The sequence below is a fragment of the Cuculus canorus genome, chromosome 22 (genome assembly GCF_017976375.1).
Source record: "Cuculus canorus isolate bCucCan1 chromosome 22, bCucCan1.pri, whole genome shotgun sequence".
Lineage (NCBI taxonomy): Eukaryota > Metazoa > Chordata > Aves > Cuculiformes > Cuculidae > Cuculus > Cuculus canorus.
In genome coordinates this window covers 7418446-7437254 of record NC_071422.1, presented here as the reverse complement: position 1 = coordinate 7437254, position 18809 = coordinate 7418446, and the positions used below count along the sequence as shown (strand labels likewise).

Genomic DNA, 18809 nt, shown 5'->3' with positions numbered 1-18809 from the left:
GACAAACAGGAGCATTTGTCATCTCGTTTCTGCGCTCGGCACCCGAGGGGAGCTGCGGTTGCCCCGGCTGGTGCTGCAGGAGCAGGGATGGAGTCCACGCCACGTCCTGGGACGCGGAGCTCTGGGTTCAGAGGCAGGACCGGTGTCAGTGGTAAAGCAAATAAGTGGGGGGGATGTCCCAATAATACCTGAGTGTTTCCATCATCGCACGAGGGATTGCACGTGCTTGTGGGGGCACCCTGGATTTGGGGGTGAGGGGATTAAAACAAACCCATCACTAATTCCACCCTAGCCAGGGATGTGGAAGGGCTTGTGTGTGCAGCACGAAGGTTGGGGCAGCCTCTCCTTCCTGGTGGGAGCTTGTTTATTCCCTACCCAAAACCCACCCTTTGCTGGGAATTGAAGGGAATTTCTCTGGCTCCCGTCCGGCTGCCCTGGCTCCCAGGATCCCCATGACTCCTGCGCCCTCACGCTTGCGAGAAAGGTCTCCTGCGTGGGGACAGAGCCTGGAGAGGGGCAACTGGGACAGCCGGAGTGCTGTTGGCAGGCAGGGAGTTGGAGATCAAAGGCAGGATTGGGTCCCAGTCCTGAGTGGTGGCCGAGTGCTGCCTCTGCGATGCCTCATTTAAGACCCTTTTATAGAGACTTTGAGGTTTTCTTGCTGGTTTGGCAGCCGCTGCTCTGCTGCTCAGACTTTTGCTTTATGGAGGACTCCAGGTTGGGCCATTGGAAGTCACTGGGTGTTTCTAGAGTTGACAACTGGAACTGAAGCCCTTCACGGATCACCCCCTCCTCCGCGAGCGGAGCGGCGTGGCAGCAGGGTATCGCCCTGGGCACAAAACAAAGCTCCTCCACGGGCTCCCCGGGGCCAAGAGCTGCCGAACCGCATTGGCACCTTGTCCCTGTGCCGGATCAGTTTGGCTGAGGGTGCTGGAGGGGTTGCTGGGGCTTTCCCTTTGCTGGAGGCCCAAATGCCCATCTCAGCACTGCAAAATATGGGATGTTTCCATTCCCCACCCAACTGCCTTAGGGGAAATCTTCTGTCTCTGCCAAAAGGCACCTGAACTTTCTCGCCATGGCTGTGTATCCTCTCTTGAAGTGCCGAGATTGCAGGTGAGAGGCTGCTGGGGTGGCTCTCCCCCACTCCTCACCCGGCTCTTGCAGGGCTTCACCCCGGGGTGGGGAGCTGCCGCTCCCCAAGAAATCAGACGCCGTCATCCCTCTCTCCTGGGCTTTTCATCTCCAAGGCCACAGCCCCCAGATTCCTGCCAGGGCTCCTGCCACGCCAGCTCTCTGTAACATAGCTCAAATTCCTGATCTCGCCGATAGGACGGTGCAAAGGCAGCTCCTGGGTGAGGGGTGGCTCCTGGCTGCTCCCTTTGCTCCCGTCTGGAATCGGGGTGTCTGTGTTCGGCTCACCCCGCTCTGCCTCCCCAGGCTCCGATGAGGCTTTGCTTTGGGTCTCCTTGGTCCCCGTTCCCGAGGCCTCTCCCTGCCGTGTCCCCGGCCCAGCAAACCCACACGCTCCCGTTGACCTCTTGGAGCCCAAGAGCTGCTGGATGAGCGGCTCCTCGACTGCCACGAGCGCAGGGAGCAAAGCTCTCGCCGCGTCAAGCACCCAGCAGGGCTCTTCAAACGTGTCCCCACAGGAGGGGTGGCCTTGGCAGGACACCGCAGGCCAGGGAGTGCCTGGGAAAATGCCCTGGGGCGTGCCGGAGCGATGCCGGGAAAGCCTGAAGGCAGCCAAGAGGTCAGGTAAACCAGGGGTGAGCGGAAACGTGTTCCTGTCCAGGGTACGTCTGCAGAAATGGGGCTCTCCTGGGGGAGAGGGCACCCAGCGGTCTGCCTCGGGCTCCTGGGAGAGGGATGGTCACCTTAGGGACAATTCCCTGCTCCCATGAGGACAGGACTGGAGGGAGTCGGGGTCCCTGCCGTCACACGCTGCCACCCAGTCTGTGCCCCTCCTTGGGAAAGGTCTGATCCGGGACGCGCTGGCGGAGCGGTGGCCGTGGGTTGCTCTAGATGGGAGAGATCAATGTGCTCTTGCGGAACTCTTATTAAGAAAAAATCATTTAAAAAGCGGGCTGTAATTGCATCCTTTGTGATTCTTAGGAACGGTTGCTGGCTGACCCGTGCCTGGGACAGGGTGTGAGCCCAGTGCCAGCCCCTCGTTGCCCTGGTCTCGCTGCTGGGTTTGCAGTGCCCGAAGCCACCCGTGCAGGGGACAAAGCATCACCTGGCATTGCTCGCAGAGGGATCCGTTGATGTCGGTGCAGGATTTGACCCACCTTTATTGTTCAAGCCGAGCGTGTGTGTGCCTGTTCGCAGACAAGAGCCTCTACGGGACGTGTTTGCCAGACTCGCCCAGTCACTGAGCACTGAACAAACTACCCTTCCCCTCCCCAAACACACTCGGCACTGCGGACAAAACCTGGCCAGGCAGGAGGGCTGCGACGACACAGCTGGGGAAGAGCTGCCCTGCACCCAAAGCTGCCCGGATCCAGCAGCTTCCCACCGGGCAGGTACCGCCAGCGCGCTGGGATGGAGGCGTGGGAGCTCACTGGGCTGCTGGGGGCCGGCAGGTTGGGGTGGACCGTCCCTGCGGTGCTAACGGGGTGCAATTGGGACCTGTGTTACCGCTGGGGCTGCTGCGGATGGAGGTGGGGACCCCAACATCACGCAGTGCCATGTCAGGACCCCACAGGGTTGGGCAAAAAGAGGGTGACAGAGGGTGGAAGGAGCAAGAACGACCACCCCAGACCCTGCTTTTCTGTCCCACCGCCCTCCCTGGGGATGAAGGAGGCTGAACCCCCCAAAAGAAAGCGCACAGCCCCAATTTGCCGCGTTTGCGTGAGCCAGGAGCTTTCAGGCACAACGCCCCGCACCCACGCCGGGGAGGACCCAGTGGTGACACAGCGAGCTGGCACGCTGGGGGCTGGCGAGGGTGCCCGGGCTTCGCAGGAGGCAAACCGGTGCTGCAGGGAGAGCTGAGCACACCTGGAGCGTTGCCCCTGCTCCGCCTGGATTGCAGCCAGCGCTGCTTGGGTTGCGCAGCTCCCACGGCACCGCGCACCACACCCTGGCACGGCGATCGGCACCGAGCTCGTGCTCCCCTTCTCGTCCCACTGTGGATTCGTGGCTGGAGCTGGCGCTGGGCTGAGCCGGGCAGGTGGGTGTTGGGATGGTGGGTGCTGGGAAGCATCGTCCCCGGGGTCCTGGAGATGGGGACACGGGTGAATTGGTGCTGGTGAGGGGTCTCTGGCCCTGGAGCACGGGCAAATTGGAGCTGGTGAGGGGTCTTCTGGGGAAGAGAAGACTCTGGGGCACACAGGGGCTACGGGCACTGCTGTTGGCACCAGGTTTCAGCCAAGCAGCAGCTCTGCTCTCCCAGTTTTGAAGCGAAGGGCTGGATAGGAGCTCTGCAGCTGCTCCCCACCCCAGCGAGCTGCCGTGGGTTTTCCCGGGAGGAGGATCTCCCAGTTTCAGAGGAGGTGTGCAGGGCTGGGCAGAGGTGCTGCCCTGGCATTCGGCACATGCTGGTACAGGACCTCAGCTCAGCTCCGCTCTGCTCAGCCGTGCTGCTTATTGCGTCTCTGGGACAGCAGTGTGGGAGCGTGGCGGTGGATTCGGGGCTCGCTGTGGGGTGACACCAGCCAGGACGGCCTCCGGGCAGTGCTTCAGGCTCTTTTCCTTCCCTGCAGCCCCAGGACACCTCACCTTGCCACACAGCCTTCCCGGATGAGCAGACCCTGAATGCCCATGTGCCGTCTCCTCTGCAGCCGTGCCCTGCGCTTGGCATTTCCCACCCTGCCGGTGAGCAGGGAAGGAACCTGAGCCGCCTCCAGGTACGTCTTGGAGGGTGTTGGGTCAGCAACGAGCAGTGGCTCCTCGGGAGTGGGAATGCGGATTGACCTGAGTAGCTGGGAAGGAAGGAATTAGCACTTGGGGTTGAAGGAAGCTTTTGATCTGATCTGAAATTGGAGCTGCCCATCAGCTCCTGGGCTGTCCTGTATTCCTGCTGGGCAAGTCCTGGCTCCCTGCTCGCCCTGGGGTCACGGCATGCTTCGCTCTGATCTTCACCGCTCCCGCTGCACTCTATGCTCACGTCAGCGCTGGTGTGGGTGACCCAGAGCAACTCCTTAAGAGCCAGCAGGGCAGGGACCGGCACATCCCACCATCCCATGAAACCCTCTGTTAGGGTATGGACCATTGCAGCTGCCAACTCACCTTGGGGTGAAAATCACCCGGGGTTTGTAGATGCAGGTGGCACTAACGCTCTGTGTTGGGTTTAGTGCACTGATCTCGGCTCGCTGTTGATCCTGGCTCGCTCCAGGGGATTGCACTGCCAGTTTACACCAAATTTCGCCGTCAAGCTGGGGATTTGGTGGCAGGGACTTGGCTGGGTGGCTCAGCCCTCACGGCAGAGCCTCCGTCAGAAGGACGTGCAGAGGGATTGAGTCACCCCTGCCACCAGGAGAGCACAGGGATTTACTGTCCGTGAGTGGGATGGTTTCCTTACCTCAAGTAACTGCTACAAGGTGGGGGAGTCTGGGAGGTCAATGAGATGGAGTGCAGCAAGAGATGAGCTGCTCTTTCATCGCTCTTCACCTGCTGCTTCTGCTGGTTTCTCCAGGTTGAGTGATTTTGGCCTCCGACAGGTGCCATGGATTGGAAAACATTGCAGGCGCTGCTCAGTGGGGTCAACAAGTATTCCACAGCCTTCGGACGAATCTGGCTCTCCGTGGTCTTCGTCTTCCGTGTGCTCGTTTACGTGGTGGCAGCCGAGCGCGTGTGGGGAGATGAGCAGAAGGACTTTGACTGCAACACGCGGCAGCCGGGCTGCACCAATGTTTGCTACGACCACTTCTTCCCCATCTCTCACATCCGCCTGTGGGCTCTGCAGCTCATCTTTGTCACTTGCCCTTCCCTCCTGGTCATCATGCACGTGGCCTACCGGGAGGACCGTGAGAAGAAGAATCGGGAGAAGAATGGGGAGGATTGCCCCAAGCTCTATAGCAACACGGGCAAGAAGCATGGTGGGCTCTGGTGGACCTACTTGCTCAGCCTCTTCTTCAAGCTTATCATAGAGATCCTGTTCCTCTACCTCCTCCACAAGATGTGGGACAGCTTCGACTTGCCACGGCTTGTCAAGTGCTCCAATGTGGAGCCCTGCCCCAACACGGTGGACTGCTACATCGCTCGGCCAACCGAGAAAAGAGTCTTCACCTATTTCATGGTCGGAGCCTCCTCCATCTGCATCGTCCTCACAGTCTGTGAGATTTTTTACCTTATCTTCAAGAGGGTTGTGCGGACTGCACGGAAGTGGAGGAAGTCCACCAAGCGCTCTGTCAGCTACAACAAGGCTTCCACCTGCCGGTGCCACCTCAAGACGGAGGAGAAGGACAACAAGTCCCAGACTAGGTGTGTGGCAGCTCCCAACCTCACCGCTGTCTGATGGGGTGCTGGGAGGGGATGAGGAAGGGAGATGCACTCGGGGATGGATGCCACCACCGGGATCTTCAGTCAGGACCTTGATGGCTTTAAGGGGGAGGGGGACACATCCGTGGGAACGCTTGTGCTTGGGGCTGTGGGTGCATCCCTGGGTGTCCCGGCAGCACGGGATGGGAGCAGGTGGGTGCCAGCTGCCTGTGGACATGTCTGAGGGTGTCTGTTCTTTCCACAGAGGAGAGGAGCTGTGAGCTTGCCTGCCCCGGCTGGCTCACCCTCCCCTTGGCCCAGCAGCCCAGCCAAGAGTCAGACCCATCTGAAAAAGGCACTGGGGCTGGCAGGAGGGAGCCTGGGGGCTCCTGTGTCCCAACAGCTTCTCTTGGATCCTCCTTTGCTCACACAAGCGCCGTGCCCACATCCTGCCCAAATGGCTCTGCTTCCCTCGGTACCCTTTGTGTCCTCCCCCACCTCAGATGGAGGCGTCACCTATGGATCCAGAGGACACAGTGTGGTTTGGAGACACTGGGATCTGCTCTTCGCATTCAATCAAAGGGATTGCTGAGGGCAGAAGAAATGGATCCACAGAAGTTCCCCAGGTGCTCCTCAACCCCACTGGAGCCGCAGCCTCAGACCGGTGTGCCCAGCATCTGCCCACTCCACCGCCTCCCGGCTTGTCACGCGTCGTTAGACTTTAATTCACCGGAACCGCATGCTGGCCCCCAAGGAAATCAAGGAGGGATCAGCATCAATTATTTACTAAACCTTGATAAATATTACAGTAAATAGAAATTATTTCCATTTAATCTCCCCTTAAGCAGCGCTCTGCGGAGGGGCTGCTGCTCCCTCCAGCCACGTTCCCGCTCTGCTTGGCCCACCCAGGCTCTCCCAAACCCGTGAGCGTGTCAGGGTGTGCACTGACACCACCAGGGCTTGTGCTGCTGTGAGAGACCACGACGGCTATGCCCACGCTGCCAGGATGGTGCTGCATCTCTGCGCCAGGACGTAGAAGAAGGGCTTCCACCATGGGCTGCTCCATAGCTACCCCAGTACCGTGTCAGCTGGAGTGCCAGCGCTGGGCACAGGGCAGCCTGCTCCAGGAAAAGATGCTCCAGGAGGCTGAAGACCACAAGGTGTCCAACTGGGAAGTGGCTCTGGCACCAGCATGGAGCTGGTTTGGGACACTGGAGACCTGGGGTTGGTGTGGGTGAAGCCTGGTGGGGGTAAAGCGATCCACATATGCACAGGTGAGGGCGGCTCCAGCTCCTTTCTGGCTTTGGAGCAGCTCCCTCGAGGTGATCGTTTCCACCCGTGGGGAGCTGGTGGGGTGCAGAGCATCCCTGCGGGGGCTGTGGCGCAGCCACGATGCAGGGGCAGGGGGAAGCATCATTCCCAGTGGGCCAACTGGGAGACAGGCACTGGGCTCGGCAGCACCCTGGTGCCGCGGTGCTGGGCAGCGAGTGCGTGTTAACTGAAGCACAGCAGTTATTTGATATTAAATATAACGATGCTTTTCCGGCTCTGCCCTCCGCTCGGCCCTGGCACTGTCTGTGAGGAGGAAATGCCAAGTCTTGGTGTGGGAAAGGCAGCAGCTCCCAGTTGTGTGTGCGAACTGGCCCAGTTTCTGGTTTCCGTAGCCCGAGTCCATCTCCCCACACAGCCCCACATCTGCCAACCCTTCACGGGCACTGCGGGACAGCGCGGGGGAACACAGGGATTAAAGGGGGGTGCACACAGGGAGTGAGGGGGGGAACACAGGGATTGGGGGAAACACAGGGGTTGGGGGGGGACACGCACAGCGGGTTAGGGGTGTCACACAGAGGGTGTTGGGGGGCTCACACAGAGGTTGGGGGGCAACACACTGGTTGGGGGCACAGACAGTGTTGGGGGGGGGGGACACAGGGGGGTTGGGGGCAGACATAGGGATTGGGGGGAGCATGCACAGGGGTTTAGGGGTGGCGTGCAGAGGGTGTTGGGGGGCACACAGAGGGGTTGGGACCACACAGAGGGGTTGGAAAGGGGGAACAGAGGGGTTGAGGGTCGCACACAGGGGCTGGGGAGTCATGCATAAGGGTTAGGAGGGGGGCACACACAGGGATTAAAGTGGGGCACACACACAGGGTGTTGAGGGTGTACACAAGTTTTAGGATGGGGCACACACAGGGGATGGGGAGTCACGCACAGAGAGGCTGGGAGGGCACACAGGGATGTTCCCTCTCAAAGCCAGCAGGATTTAAGCCTATGCTTCAAATATCCGCCCTGTTCGCCGTTCAGAGCCCGGTGCAGGGTCCCAATCCCGGGATCCTGGGCTTAGCAGCCGGCAGGGAACGCGGCGCTAGGGCAGCGCCGGGCTTCGGTGTGACTGCAGCACCACCCAGCGCCCGCCGAGCCGCACGGAGCCGAGCCGGGGTGGGCAGGGCGTGGAGCATCCCCCGGGACACCCCCGGGCATCACCTCCCTGATCCTGCCCTGGCACAGCATCCCCAGGACATCTCGGGCATCACCTCCCTGATCCTGCCTTGGTGGAGCATCCCCGGGACATCCCGGACATCATCTCCCCGGTCCTGCCCTGGCACAGCATCCCCAGGACATCTCGGGCATCATCTCCCTGGTCCTGCCTTCCCCCGGGCAGGCAGGTCATGAAGTATTCCTGGGATGTTCCGGGCATCATCTCCCCGGTCCTGCCCTGGCACAGCATCCCCAGGACATCTCGGGCATCATCTCCCTGGTCCTGCCTTCCCCCGGGCAGGCAGGTCATGAAGTATTCCTGGGATGTCCCGGGCATCATCTCCCCGGTCCTGCTCTGGCACAGCATCCCCAGGATACCCCAGGCATCATCTCCCTGGTCCTGCCTTGGCGAAGCATCCCTGGGATATCCTGGGCATCATCTCCCTGATCCTGCCTTGGTGGAGCATCCCCGGGACATCCCGGGCATCATCTCCCTGGTCCTGCCCTGGCAGAGCATCCTCGGGACATCCCGGGCATCATCTCCCTGGTCCTGCCTTGATGAGGCATCCCCTGGAACACCCCGGTCCTGCTTTGATGGAGCATCCCCGGTCCATCCCGGGCATCACCTCCCCGGTCCTGCCCTCTCCCTGCAGGCCCCAAAGCGCAGCAGCTTTAGGGGTGCACAGCAGGGCGTCCCGGGGCTCGGGGAGCATCCTCCATGGGCAGGATCCAGCTCCCAGTTTTATAGAATCCTAGAATGTCCAGAGTTGGAAGGGAACCACAAGGATCATCGAGTCCAGCTCCTGTCCCTGCCCAGGACACCCCAAGGTTCACCCCGTGGGGCTGAGGGCATCGGCCAATCGGATAGTAGGAAAAACTTCTGTACTGAAAGAGTGGCCGAGGCTGCCCGGGGGGTGGGGGTCCCCATCCCTGGGAGGGGGGTCAAAAAGCGTGTAGGCGTGGCACTTTGGACACGGTGGGGTTGGGCTGATGACTGGATGAGCTTAGGGGTCTTTTCCAACCTTAACAACCCACATTTTCCCCTTCCCCGCAGCCCGGCGGGTCCCTGGGGGGTCCCCTCTGTCCCCGGGGGTCCCGGGCTGTCCCTAGAGATCCCCTCTATCCCTGGGGATCCCTCCTGTCCCTGGGGGTCCCCGGGGGTCCCCGCTAGCCCTGAGGGTCCCTGCTGTCCCCAAGGGTCTCCTCTCTCCTCAGAGGTCCCCTCTGTCCCCAGGGATCCTCTCTGTCCCTGGGGATCCCTCCTGTTCCTAGGGGTCCCTGGGGGTCCCCGCTCTCCATAGGGGTTCCCTCTCTCCTCGGGGGTCCCTGCCATCCTCTCTCCTCAGGGGTCCCTGACATCCTGGGGGGGGGGTCCCCTCTGTCTCTGTGGGTCCCCTCTCTTCTCGGGGGTCCCTGCGGTCCCTAGGGATCCCCTCTGTCCCTGGGAATTCTGCCTGTCCCTAAGGGTCCCCGGGGGTGCCGGGCTGTCCCTAGGGGTCCCCTCTGTCCTCCGAGGGTCCCCTCTCTCCTCGGGGGTCCCCTCTGTCCCCAGGGATCCTCTCTGTCCCTGGGGATCCCTCCTGTTCCTAGGGGTCCCTGGGGGTCCCCGCTTTCCATAGGGGTCCCTTCTCTTCTCGGGGGTCCCCACCGTCCCTGTGGATCCCGCCTGTCCCTGTGGATCCCCTCTCTTCTCGGGGATCCCGGGCTGTCCCCGGGGGTCCTCTCTCCTCTCGGGGGTCCTGGGCTGTCCCCGGGGGTCCCCCCTCTTCTCGGGGGTCCCTGGCTGTCCTTGGGGGTCCCCTCTGCCCCCGGGGATTCCGCCAGTCCCCTCTGTCCCCGGGGGTCTCTGCCGCCCTTGCAGGTCCCCTCTATCCGCGGGGGTCCCCGCCACCCCCTCCTCCCCCCGGTGCCGCCCCCGCTCCTCACCTGCCGCCCCTGGCGGAGCCCCGGTTTCCTGCCCTCGCTCCTCCCCCGTCCCCGGCACAACCTCCCCACCCGTGGCAGCCCGAGCCCGGCGGGACGCGCCCGAGGCGGCGGAGGTGAGTGCGGGGCTGCCGGGACCCCCTGCCCCGCGCCGAGCATCCGCCGCAGCCTCCGCGCCCCCCGCCGCGGGGTATCCCTTTAACAGCCCGCCTGGCACCTCTGCCTGCTTAATTGGCAGAGGTTAATTAAGAGCCAGGGCTGTGGCCGCTTCCTCTCTCCCAGCTGGCTGCAGGGCTGCGCTCCTGCGGGGGGATGCGGGCTGGGTTTCTTGCAGCTTGGGGTGAAGCCGAGGCACCCCGGGGTCCCCGGAGAGGCAGCGGGTACGTGCGGGGGGGGGGGCGAAGGTTGGGGACAGCCCTGGGGATGGGGTGTCATCGTCCCACAACACGGGAGATGGTTGGGGGCACTTTGGGGTGAGCCCCTCCATAGGCATTTGGGGTGGCTGCTGTGCCCCAGAGGGTTTTGCCTCCCCTCCTGCAACCCTGCTGCTCTCTGCCCTTCGGTAAAGCCGGGGAAGCGGGAGAGAGAAATTGGGGATGCTCCTGCGAGCCCCCTCTCTGGGTGCCGTGGTGTCCCAGGGTAACCCCACAGCAGCCGGACGGCGAGCCCTTCGCTGCGGGACGCGGGTGTCGTGGGCTGGGTGCTGCTGGAGGAGGCGAATCCCTGGGATAACTCTTCTTCCCCATCCCTGTGTTTCTGCGCCGGGCGCTTCTGGGCTCAGAGATCCTGCCTGGCTCCCTCCCCCAGGTGTGGGATGCTCCTCGGTGGGTTTGTTGGGACACCTCTGCAGAGCAGCCTGAGGTTTAGGTACCCCACCTGCCCTTTGCTCTCCGTCGTAGAAACAGAGAATTGACTTGGCTCCCCTCTCTCCTGGCAGAGGCAGAAGGTTCCCTAGAAGATGGGCGACTGGGGTTTCCTGGAGAAACTGCTGGACCAAGTCCAGGAGCACTCGACTGTGATCGGGAAGATCTGGCTCACCGTGCTCTTCATCTTCCGCATCCTCATCCTGGGCTTGGCGGGGGAGTCCGTCTGGGGGGACGAGCAGTCGGATTTTGTGTGCAACACCAAGCAGCCGGGCTGCACCAACGTCTGCTACGACAAAGCCTTCCCCATCTCCCACATCCGCTACTGGGTGCTCCAGTTCCTTTTTGTCAGCACCCCAACCCTCATTTACCTCGGCCACGTTGTCTATCTCTCCCGGAGGGAGGAGAAGCTCAAGCAGCAGGAGAGCGAGCTTCGGGCTATCCACAGCAAGGACCCGAAGATCGAGCAGGCTCTGGCTGCTGTGGAGAAGAAGATGTCCAAGATCTATGTGGCAGAGGATGGACGGCTCAAGATTCGAGGGGCGCTGATGTGGACGTACATCATCAGCGTGATCTGCAAGAGCATCTTTGAGGCTGGCTTCCTCATTGGTCAGTGGTACCTGTACGGCTTCTCCATGGTGCCCCGCTACGTGTGCAAGAGGGACCCCTGCCCCCATCAGGTGGACTGCTTCATCTCCCGCCCCACCGAGAAGAGCATCTTCATCATCTTCATGCTGGTGATGGGCCTGATCTCCTTAATCCTGAACCTCCTGGAGCTTTTCCACCTCTGCTGCAAACACATGCTTAGCAGCATCAAGAAGGTGTCGGTGCCGGCCGGCCCGAGCCGGGACACCTTTGCAGACGACATGGCCTCGGCTCCCTACCCACCCAAGCACTACCCCTTCCTGCCCATGGCCGAGAGCCACATGTCGCCCTACCAGGCCTACAACAAGCTCTCCACCGAGCAGAACTGGGCCAACTTCCACAACGAGGAGAACCTGGCGCTGGGCAGCGACACCCGGCCGCTGTCGGACCCCTACGCTCCCAAAGCTGCCGAAGCCGCTGCCCCGGCCGAGAAGCTGTGCAGCCGGCCCGGGAGCTCAGCCTCCAAAAAGCAGTATGTTTAGTGCCGGGCTGACCCTGGCCAGCCGAGAGGACCTTCTTTGGTCCCTCGTGCGTGCAAAGGTGCTGCCTCCCGCCTGGTGCTGTGCCGTATGGACGAGCCCCGCTCCGGACACTGCCCGCCGCATGTGATGCTCAGGAGCGGGGCTGAGCGCTGCCCTGGAGCAGAGCCTCCGCTCTCTCCTGGTTTTTTTTCCCCACAGACCCTGCAAGGAAGGAAACTGCAGAATGTTCCTCGGGACGACGTGTCCCGCGTGCCTCGCCGTGGGAAAGGGAGAAATCCCTGGAGCCACGTGGCTGGGAACAGGCTGTCCCTGCTGCCCCTTGGGTGCGGGGGCTCGGCCGGACCCGGGGTCTTGCCGGAGCCCCCACTGACATGAGATTCATGGGAAGCCGCTCACCTCCAGCCTCGGCACGGAGTGGGCTGAGCCCAGAACGTCCGGGGACAGCGCTGCTCGATGGGTCCTGGCCACCAGCCCCATCCTGTCCCTCTGACCCGGGTAGGGGGACAGTGGTTCCTGCCAGGGTTTGCTGCAGGAGCTGCCCCTTTCCATGGGATCCGGGGGGGTTCAGCTCGCAGCTGGGGTGACCCGCTGATCCCAATAGCTGCAGGGTCACGGCTTGGGTGACCCAGGAGCGTGAGCCGCCTCCGAGCCCTGGACCCTTTTCCCTGGGATGTGTGCCTCTAAGTTATTTTTAACCTGTTATCCTGAGAATGGAGCTTTCTGCCTTAAAGGTGCCTTTGGGGAGCTGTGTCCAGCCTGGCCGTGCACTCCTGCGGTTTCTGAGGGGAGGAATTACCCTGCCAGCTGCTGGTTTTGGGGGGGTTATCGGTTTTATGACTTTGCACAACTCGTCATCTGCTGGGGGGAGGTGGAAGAACCAACGGCTGCCACACGCTCACCCCAACTCCTCCAGCCCCACCATGCTGGGGAAGGTCCTGCCGCGACCAAGGCATGAGCGTGGCACTGCCCTCGGCGCTGTTTCCTTTCCGCCTCAGCAGACTCAGTGTTGCCTCTTCTTGAATAAAGTTGGATGAACGAAAAAGGTGGAGCGTGATGTGACCGTGCTTCCTACGGCGCTCAGCCGTCTCGCAGAGGCTTTGGGGTGGAGGGAGAGGGAAATCACTGTCCTGTGGGCGATGGGAATGGGGTAACGGGGAGCGGGGGCAGCCGGTTGTGCTGCTGGGGATGCCCACGGCACAACCCTCCCGGCTCTGGTGTTGTGTCCTCTTAGCCCAGCTGTCATGGGACCATTGTGGCACAGGGTCCTGGTGGCCCAAAGCAGAGCTCTGCCCCTCTCTCATGGCCTGGCTCGGCTGCAGATAAACCCAGCCGAGGCCGTGGAGCCGCTCACGGCTGCATAATAGGTGGAAGTGAGCCGCAGATAAAGGCACACAATGCGGCTGGGGCTGTTGTTTAGTTTCTCCAGCCAAGCCAGCCCAGGGCAGAGCTTGCTCCCGGCTGAGGGCCTCTTCAGTGAGGGTGGAACGGGCTAAAAATACCCTGGAGCAAATGAAATATGGGTGATACTGGGTGATATCGCTGCCATCGACCACTGGAGGAAGTGGAGAGGGAGGCACCCGCTGTGCTGCCCTTGGTGCAGAGCCCGGGCTGGCAGCCGAGCCTTTGGCTCCCATCCCTCCTGAGGACAACAGGGAGGGGGGTGAAATCCCTGGGGTGGAGGTCTGGGGAGCACACTGCCAACTCTCAGCCCTCTCCTGAACCCTCCATGAGGATGCCAGGGCAGACTGCATCCTGAAACACCCTGCCTCCACCTTCTCCTGAGGGACCCTGTCCTGCTCCCACCGCTGCCCTAAGGGGACCCCTGGGACACCCCAATGCAATAGGGACCGCAGCCCAGGGCTCACCAGAGCTGCAATGCCCCACAGCGCTGTGGTTTTCTGGGAAGAGCAGCCTGGCGCGCTCAAGCAGGAGGAAATGCCCATGTGAAAGGTAACGGAGCAGCCACTCTGTGTGTTTACCCACCGGCAGCGCTCCCCGCTCACCTCCCCTCTCCTGGGCTGATATTTTTGTTGGCACAGGGGGTGGGGGGGGTCGCATCACACTTTTCCAAACAACCCTACAAGGTGGAAAACAAGACGGCCAAGCCCTCCCCCCCCCCTTTTTGCCTGGACACGGTGCCCGGCCGCGGGTGCTGCGCAAACACAGCTCCGTGTCCCGCTATTGTTCCCGTGTTGTGACAAGGCGGCTCGGGGTGGCCACTGTGACCCCTCACCGCCGGGATCTGCAGGCCAACAACAACAGCGAGGGGTTCACCTGCACCACGGGGGTGGCAGTGGGGTCCGGTGTTGGAGCAGCCCCCCCAGAAGTGGGCAGGCGGCTCTTAGGCAAATAAAAGTTTGCAGCTGATAAGGGCGCAGGCTGGCCCGGTGAAGCCCTTTGGCACAGCCCGGAGACAGATAGCGGCTGGCCAGCCAGGCATGGCCTTTCTCACACCTCTGTGCTCCCTCACGAGTAAACAAGCCCCTCCGGTCTCTTTCTGGGAACAGCATTTACTCCTCCAAAGCTTGGCTCCATAATGTGATGCTGAGTCCTGCTGCGGTGAGGGGCTCCCCACGGACATCCTTGCAACCCCAGCTCTGGGATAACGGGCTCTGAGCACAGCTCTGAGCGCTTACCGTGAGCACCAGGACCCCCCGGGACGGCGGCAGCAGCACCCTGGGTATGGTCGTGGGGTGGGAGCACCGCGGGGCTGCTCCATCGCTGCTCCCAGGCTGTGACCCTCACGCTGGCATCGCCCTCGGCAAGGGTTTTGGGGGGAAGGCAGCTTTGGTACCCCCACCTAAGAGCCCTGTGGGGTTTATCCCAGTCCAAGGCTGGATGTAAGGATCCAACGCGCAGCCGCAGCCCCACGGAACATCGGCAAGCGATTGCCGTGTCCCCTCCCTTCCTCCGCAGGGTGCAGGCAGCACCATGGGGCTGCTCACCCATCCTCGGCTTCTGGATGAAAGTGAGGGTCCAGGGAGGGAGGGGAGGTATAGCCAAAAGAGGAAAAGGAAGAGGCAGCATCAGTGGACAGAGAGATGGTGGGCTGGGGAGCACAGGCATGGGGTGTCCCTTGGGTCACGGCGAGCACTGCTGTGCACCCCAGCAGTTGGGAAGGGAAGGATGCTGGGGGGGGAACAGCTGCTCAGAGCACTCCGTGGGTCATGAAAGGCTTTAGGGTGGCTCTGCCAGCCCTGAAGGGGCCACCGAACCCTGTTCCTGCTGAGGGCACCGCTCTAACGCCAGCCGCAGCCCCTGGGAGCCTGCGCCAGTGACTGCCCCGCGGCCATGGGTTTACAGGGAGGTTCCTGCTCTCCTTCCAGTTAGGACCAGTCCATGCTGGACTCCCCTTGCCCCTCCGCCGGGCTGAGGGAGAGGAGCTGCAAGGGCTGCTGTAGCGTGTCCTGCCTGCGAGGCCCTGCGCAAGGCACCATCCAACCACAAAGGAGTTGGTTTTCCCAGCAAACACCAAGGGTCTAAATCCGACCTGCTCGCAGGAAAAGCTGTGGCACGAGTGAAATTGCAGCTGAGAAGGACGAAGGGCAGGGAGATGCCAACCAGGGCCACAGCACAGACCCCATCCCACTTGTCCCACAGCCCTTTGTGGGGAGCAGGCACAGGCAGGAGCATCCTCCAGAGCCAGGCACGGACACCAGAGACCCCGCACCCACCACCAAGGGACCACCAAACCTGGTCCAATCCTGCCCTTACCAGCACCAATACTAACAGTGCACAATGAAGAAAAAGCAGACCCCAAATAGCTCCTTTCCTCCCCTGGGCCCATCCCCAGTTATATTTAGCCCTCCACGCGTGGGCACGGCAGACAATGTGGCCTTGTGTGAGAACCACAGGCAGGAGGAAACGCACTCAATAGCCCCGACAACTTCCCGTATCCTGACATTGTCGCACCCCTCTGGCCGCTTCCTCGCGCAGAGGCAGTAGAACTGCGGAGCCCAGCACCCCAAACCCATGCCGGGATGTGTCCTACGCCCGCCAGCGGCTCAGAGCATCATCCTGGTGCAGCACCAGGAGAGCAGGGGCTGCTGCCTGCATCGCTTGAAGCTTTACCTGGTGTGGGAAAGCTGATGTGGTCTGAAAGCAAGGAGTCACAGTCGTCCTGGGGTGCTGAGATGGGGATTCAGCCCTGGACCATGAGAAGAAGTGATGCCAAGCAGAAAGGGAACTTGCCCAGTCATAGGTGCCCCCGGCCAGGCTTCATAGGATGCAGCTCCGTGCAAACCAGAGCTGCTCCTCTCTCACAGCACTCGAAGGCTTTTGTTGGCCATAGAAAGGAGCCGATGGGCAGAGCACAGCAGAGCTGCACCATGGGGCCATAGCAGGAAGACGACGGCTGGGAAAGGACTCAGCCATGCCTGGGGAAAGGGCAAAATCAGAGCCTGGGAAAACAGCCTCAGTTGCCCAGGCAGGGAGCAGACATCCCCAGGGGCTGCAGGGGATGTGCTGGAGGGAGGAGGATGTGCCACTTGCTCTCCAGTGCCGCTGGGGAGAGCACCCTGTGTCGCAGGGACACCACACTGTGTGCAGCTCTTGGGTGCCCCAGCGTGACTGCGCTGCTCTGGGACAGGACACAAGAGCGTTTGGGTCTGTGGGACCCAGCTCCCCCACTCCAAACCCCGCACTGCTCCACTCCTGCCCAAAGCATCATCACCCAGGGCCTTGCAGGATGGGGACCGATGGCTGTGAGCAGTGACAGCATCCCCACACCCGTGCAGCTGCTGCATCCCTGCTGTGATCTCACCGGATGTCCGTTGCAGCTCTCCAGGTGTGCCAAACCGTGCCGAGCAGCCGGAGGGGACTCCGGGCCCTTTATCCCCCCATGCACAGCAGCTGTCCAGCCCCCAGAGCAAGCTGGGGCTCAGCTCAGCCCCTGCCACAGCTCAACTCACTCCCTGCATCCAGAAACTGCCACCTGCTCCTCTCACAAGCAGCTCATGATGGATCCCAGGGAGCAAACCTGACCCTGGCAGGGCAGCAGGACAGCCCGGCAGCTGCAGCCACCCTCGGAGCTGGCGGGGAGGAAGCAGCAGGGCTATGCCAAGGGCACAGCAGCCAGCTTGCTGCTCCCGAGCCTGGGCAGGGACAGGCAGCACTTCTGCAGCTGCTGGATTCGATCCCTGCACAGGGCAGCCACAGCTGGTCCTGGCTGCAGGGACTTCCCTGAAGCCAGACAAGCCCTGATAGGATGCTCTCCCACAAAATGCCATCCTCCAGGGCAGGCGTGGGACTCCCTGCCTGGGGACAGGCTTCCCCCGGCACAGCTCCTGGTCATACTCCACTGCACCAACCTGGGAAAAGCTGGATTACAAACACACCAGATCAGACCAAGGACTTATGCGCTGGCCTGTGAAACCAGGCTTTAGCTGTAACGCAGTATTCAAGAAAGCTTCCTTTCACCCATCATGAGCCACCGCGGCTGCTCGCCCCAGCCCTGAGTCCTCACCGGCTCCTATTCTTGTCTGGCCAGCGCTTCTCAGGCAGTATATTGTTGGGATTCAATGGGAGGAAGGGTGGGTTTACGGTACCAAGGGCTTAGGAGAAAGGCAACCACTCTCTGGGAAGTGGCTTCACCCCTGCCCCAGAGCCTGCGAGGAATCCACAGCCCCACAGCAACCGGGTGTCTGCTGTGGGGACGGGCGGGAGTCCCCGACACGTGGAAACCAGGTGGAAACACGGCAGGACCAGCAAGTCAGCTGTAGCTGGAGCAGGGCAGGGGCTGCCCAGCTCAGGTGCCATTGGTGCTCCGTTCTTCCCAAGGGCATCGCTCCAGCACGGTGCGGAGCAGCCCTCCCAACGGATGCAATGAGCCCAGGGGAGGAAACGGGGCAGCGAGGCCCCGACAAAGCCCAATTGTGCCTGGCCGGCCCTGGGAACAGGCAGATCAATGGGCTATAAAGGACCAAGGGAGCCACTCGGTCGCAGAATGAACAAAGGCATTTGGGAAGACATTTCCGAACTGTTCCCAGCTGGGGGAAAGGACAGGACCATTCCCACCACAGTGCACACACAATAGGCAACTGCCGTCACCCCTCATCCATCTGGGAAAGCAAAGGGCCAAGAGCACAGGCTTGGCTCAGGGGACAGTGCCAGCCTGCCTGGGGGTCCGGGGCAGTGGCACAAGGGATGCCGTTAGCCCTAGTGCAGGAGCTGGCAGTGGGGCGGGGCTGGAGCAGCCCTGGCATCACCCCTAAAGCCCTCCTGCAGCTCCTAACCCAGTCTCAGCCACTCTCGCACACCGCGACAGCAAAGGCCTGCGAGTTCCCGGCAGCGCCGGGCTGTGAGCCGGGCTGGAGGGCAGCAATCCAGGCCCAGGACAGCGGGTCGGGAGGTAAACACAGCCGGGTAGCAGCTGTAAAGCTGTCAGCAGGGCAGGAGCCGGCCTGAGGAAGCAGGACAGAGCGATGCAAAACGCTGAACAGGCTGCTGACCTCAGGGCTTCGCACTGGCCATGACAGATTTATCGTCTCTGGAGGGGAAGGACAGGCCAGGGCAGCAGTGAGGCCTCGCTCAGGCACCAGGGGGAAAAAACAAGCCGGGAGGCAGCGATAACTCCATCCCCGGCACATTGCCGGCAGAGCTGCGGCACGGTTACCAGCTGGCCCTGCTCCAGCAGGCATTTGGGCCTGTGATGCCCAAGGCTGATGGGACACCAGTCACCGGTCCCCGGCGCTGCCAGCCTCTCCCACCACACAGAGCCCAGCAGCACCCTCCCGTCCCCTGGGACTCCACCCAGCACCGCCACAGCCCTTCTTCTCTAGATAAGGAGGCCGAAGGGAAGCAGATGACACAGACGGGTGACGGAGGCACAACCGCAACACAGACTGGGAGTTCGGTGCCTCCCGTTCCTTCCTGCCCACCACCATTGCCAGGGCCCGGCCAGGGTCCATGATGGCATTTCTCCCACTGTAGAAGGGGTGGATTCCTGAAAACAGAGGGATCAGAAACACACTCTGAGCCAGAGCTGGGGCCAAATGCAGACGAC

General features: G+C 62.0%; 2 protein-coding genes across 8 annotated transcripts; both read left to right on the top strand.

Moving 5' to 3' along the window:
- Nucleotides 1–1618: 1618 nt before the first annotated feature.
- GJB3 (gap junction protein beta 3) lies at nt 1619–7100 on the top strand. 6 transcript variants are annotated; one of them, XM_054086708.1, is made up of 5 exons: nt 1619–1755; nt 2113–2522; nt 3702–3845; nt 4634–5421; nt 5684–7100. In XM_054086708.1, the coding sequence occupies exons 4-5, from the start codon at nt 4664–4666 to the stop codon at nt 5697–5699; spliced, it is 774 nt and encodes a 257-aa protein (XP_053942683.1). In that variant the 5' UTR covers nt 1619–1755; nt 2113–2522; nt 3702–3845; nt 4634–4663; the 3' UTR covers nt 5700–7100. The 6 variants fall into 6 exon arrangements, with proteins under 6 accessions (XP_053942683.1, XP_053942681.1, XP_053942677.1 ...); XM_054086706.1 differs by lacking the exon at nt 5684–7100 and having other exon boundaries at nt 4659–5470; XM_054086702.1 differs by lacking the exon at nt 5684–7100 and having other exon boundaries at nt 4634–5470.
- A 2770-nt stretch (nt 7101–9870) lies between these two features.
- Nucleotides 9871–12837, top strand: GJA4 (gap junction protein alpha 4). 2 transcript variants are annotated; one of them, XM_054086361.1, is made up of 2 exons: nt 9871–9932; nt 10754–12837. In XM_054086361.1, the coding sequence occupies exon 2, from the start codon at nt 10775–10777 to the stop codon at nt 11804–11806; it is 1032 nt and encodes a 343-aa protein (XP_053942336.1). In that variant the 5' UTR covers nt 9871–9932; nt 10754–10774; the 3' UTR covers nt 11807–12837. The 2 variants fall into 2 exon arrangements, with proteins under 2 accessions (XP_053942336.1, XP_053942335.1); XM_054086360.1 differs by lacking the exon at nt 9871–9932 and adding an exon at nt 9939–10196.
- Nucleotides 12838–18809: the final 5972 nt, after the last annotated feature.

Excerpts from the sequence above, each read along its gene's own strand:
- GJB3 (XM_054086706.1), top strand. The coding sequence starts at position 4,664 with ATGGATTGGAAAACATTGCAGGCGCTGCTCAGTGGGGTCAACAAGTAT.
- GJA4 (XM_054086361.1), top strand. The coding sequence starts at position 10,775 with ATGGGCGACTGGGGTTTCCTGGAGAAACTGCTGGACCAAGTCCAGGAG.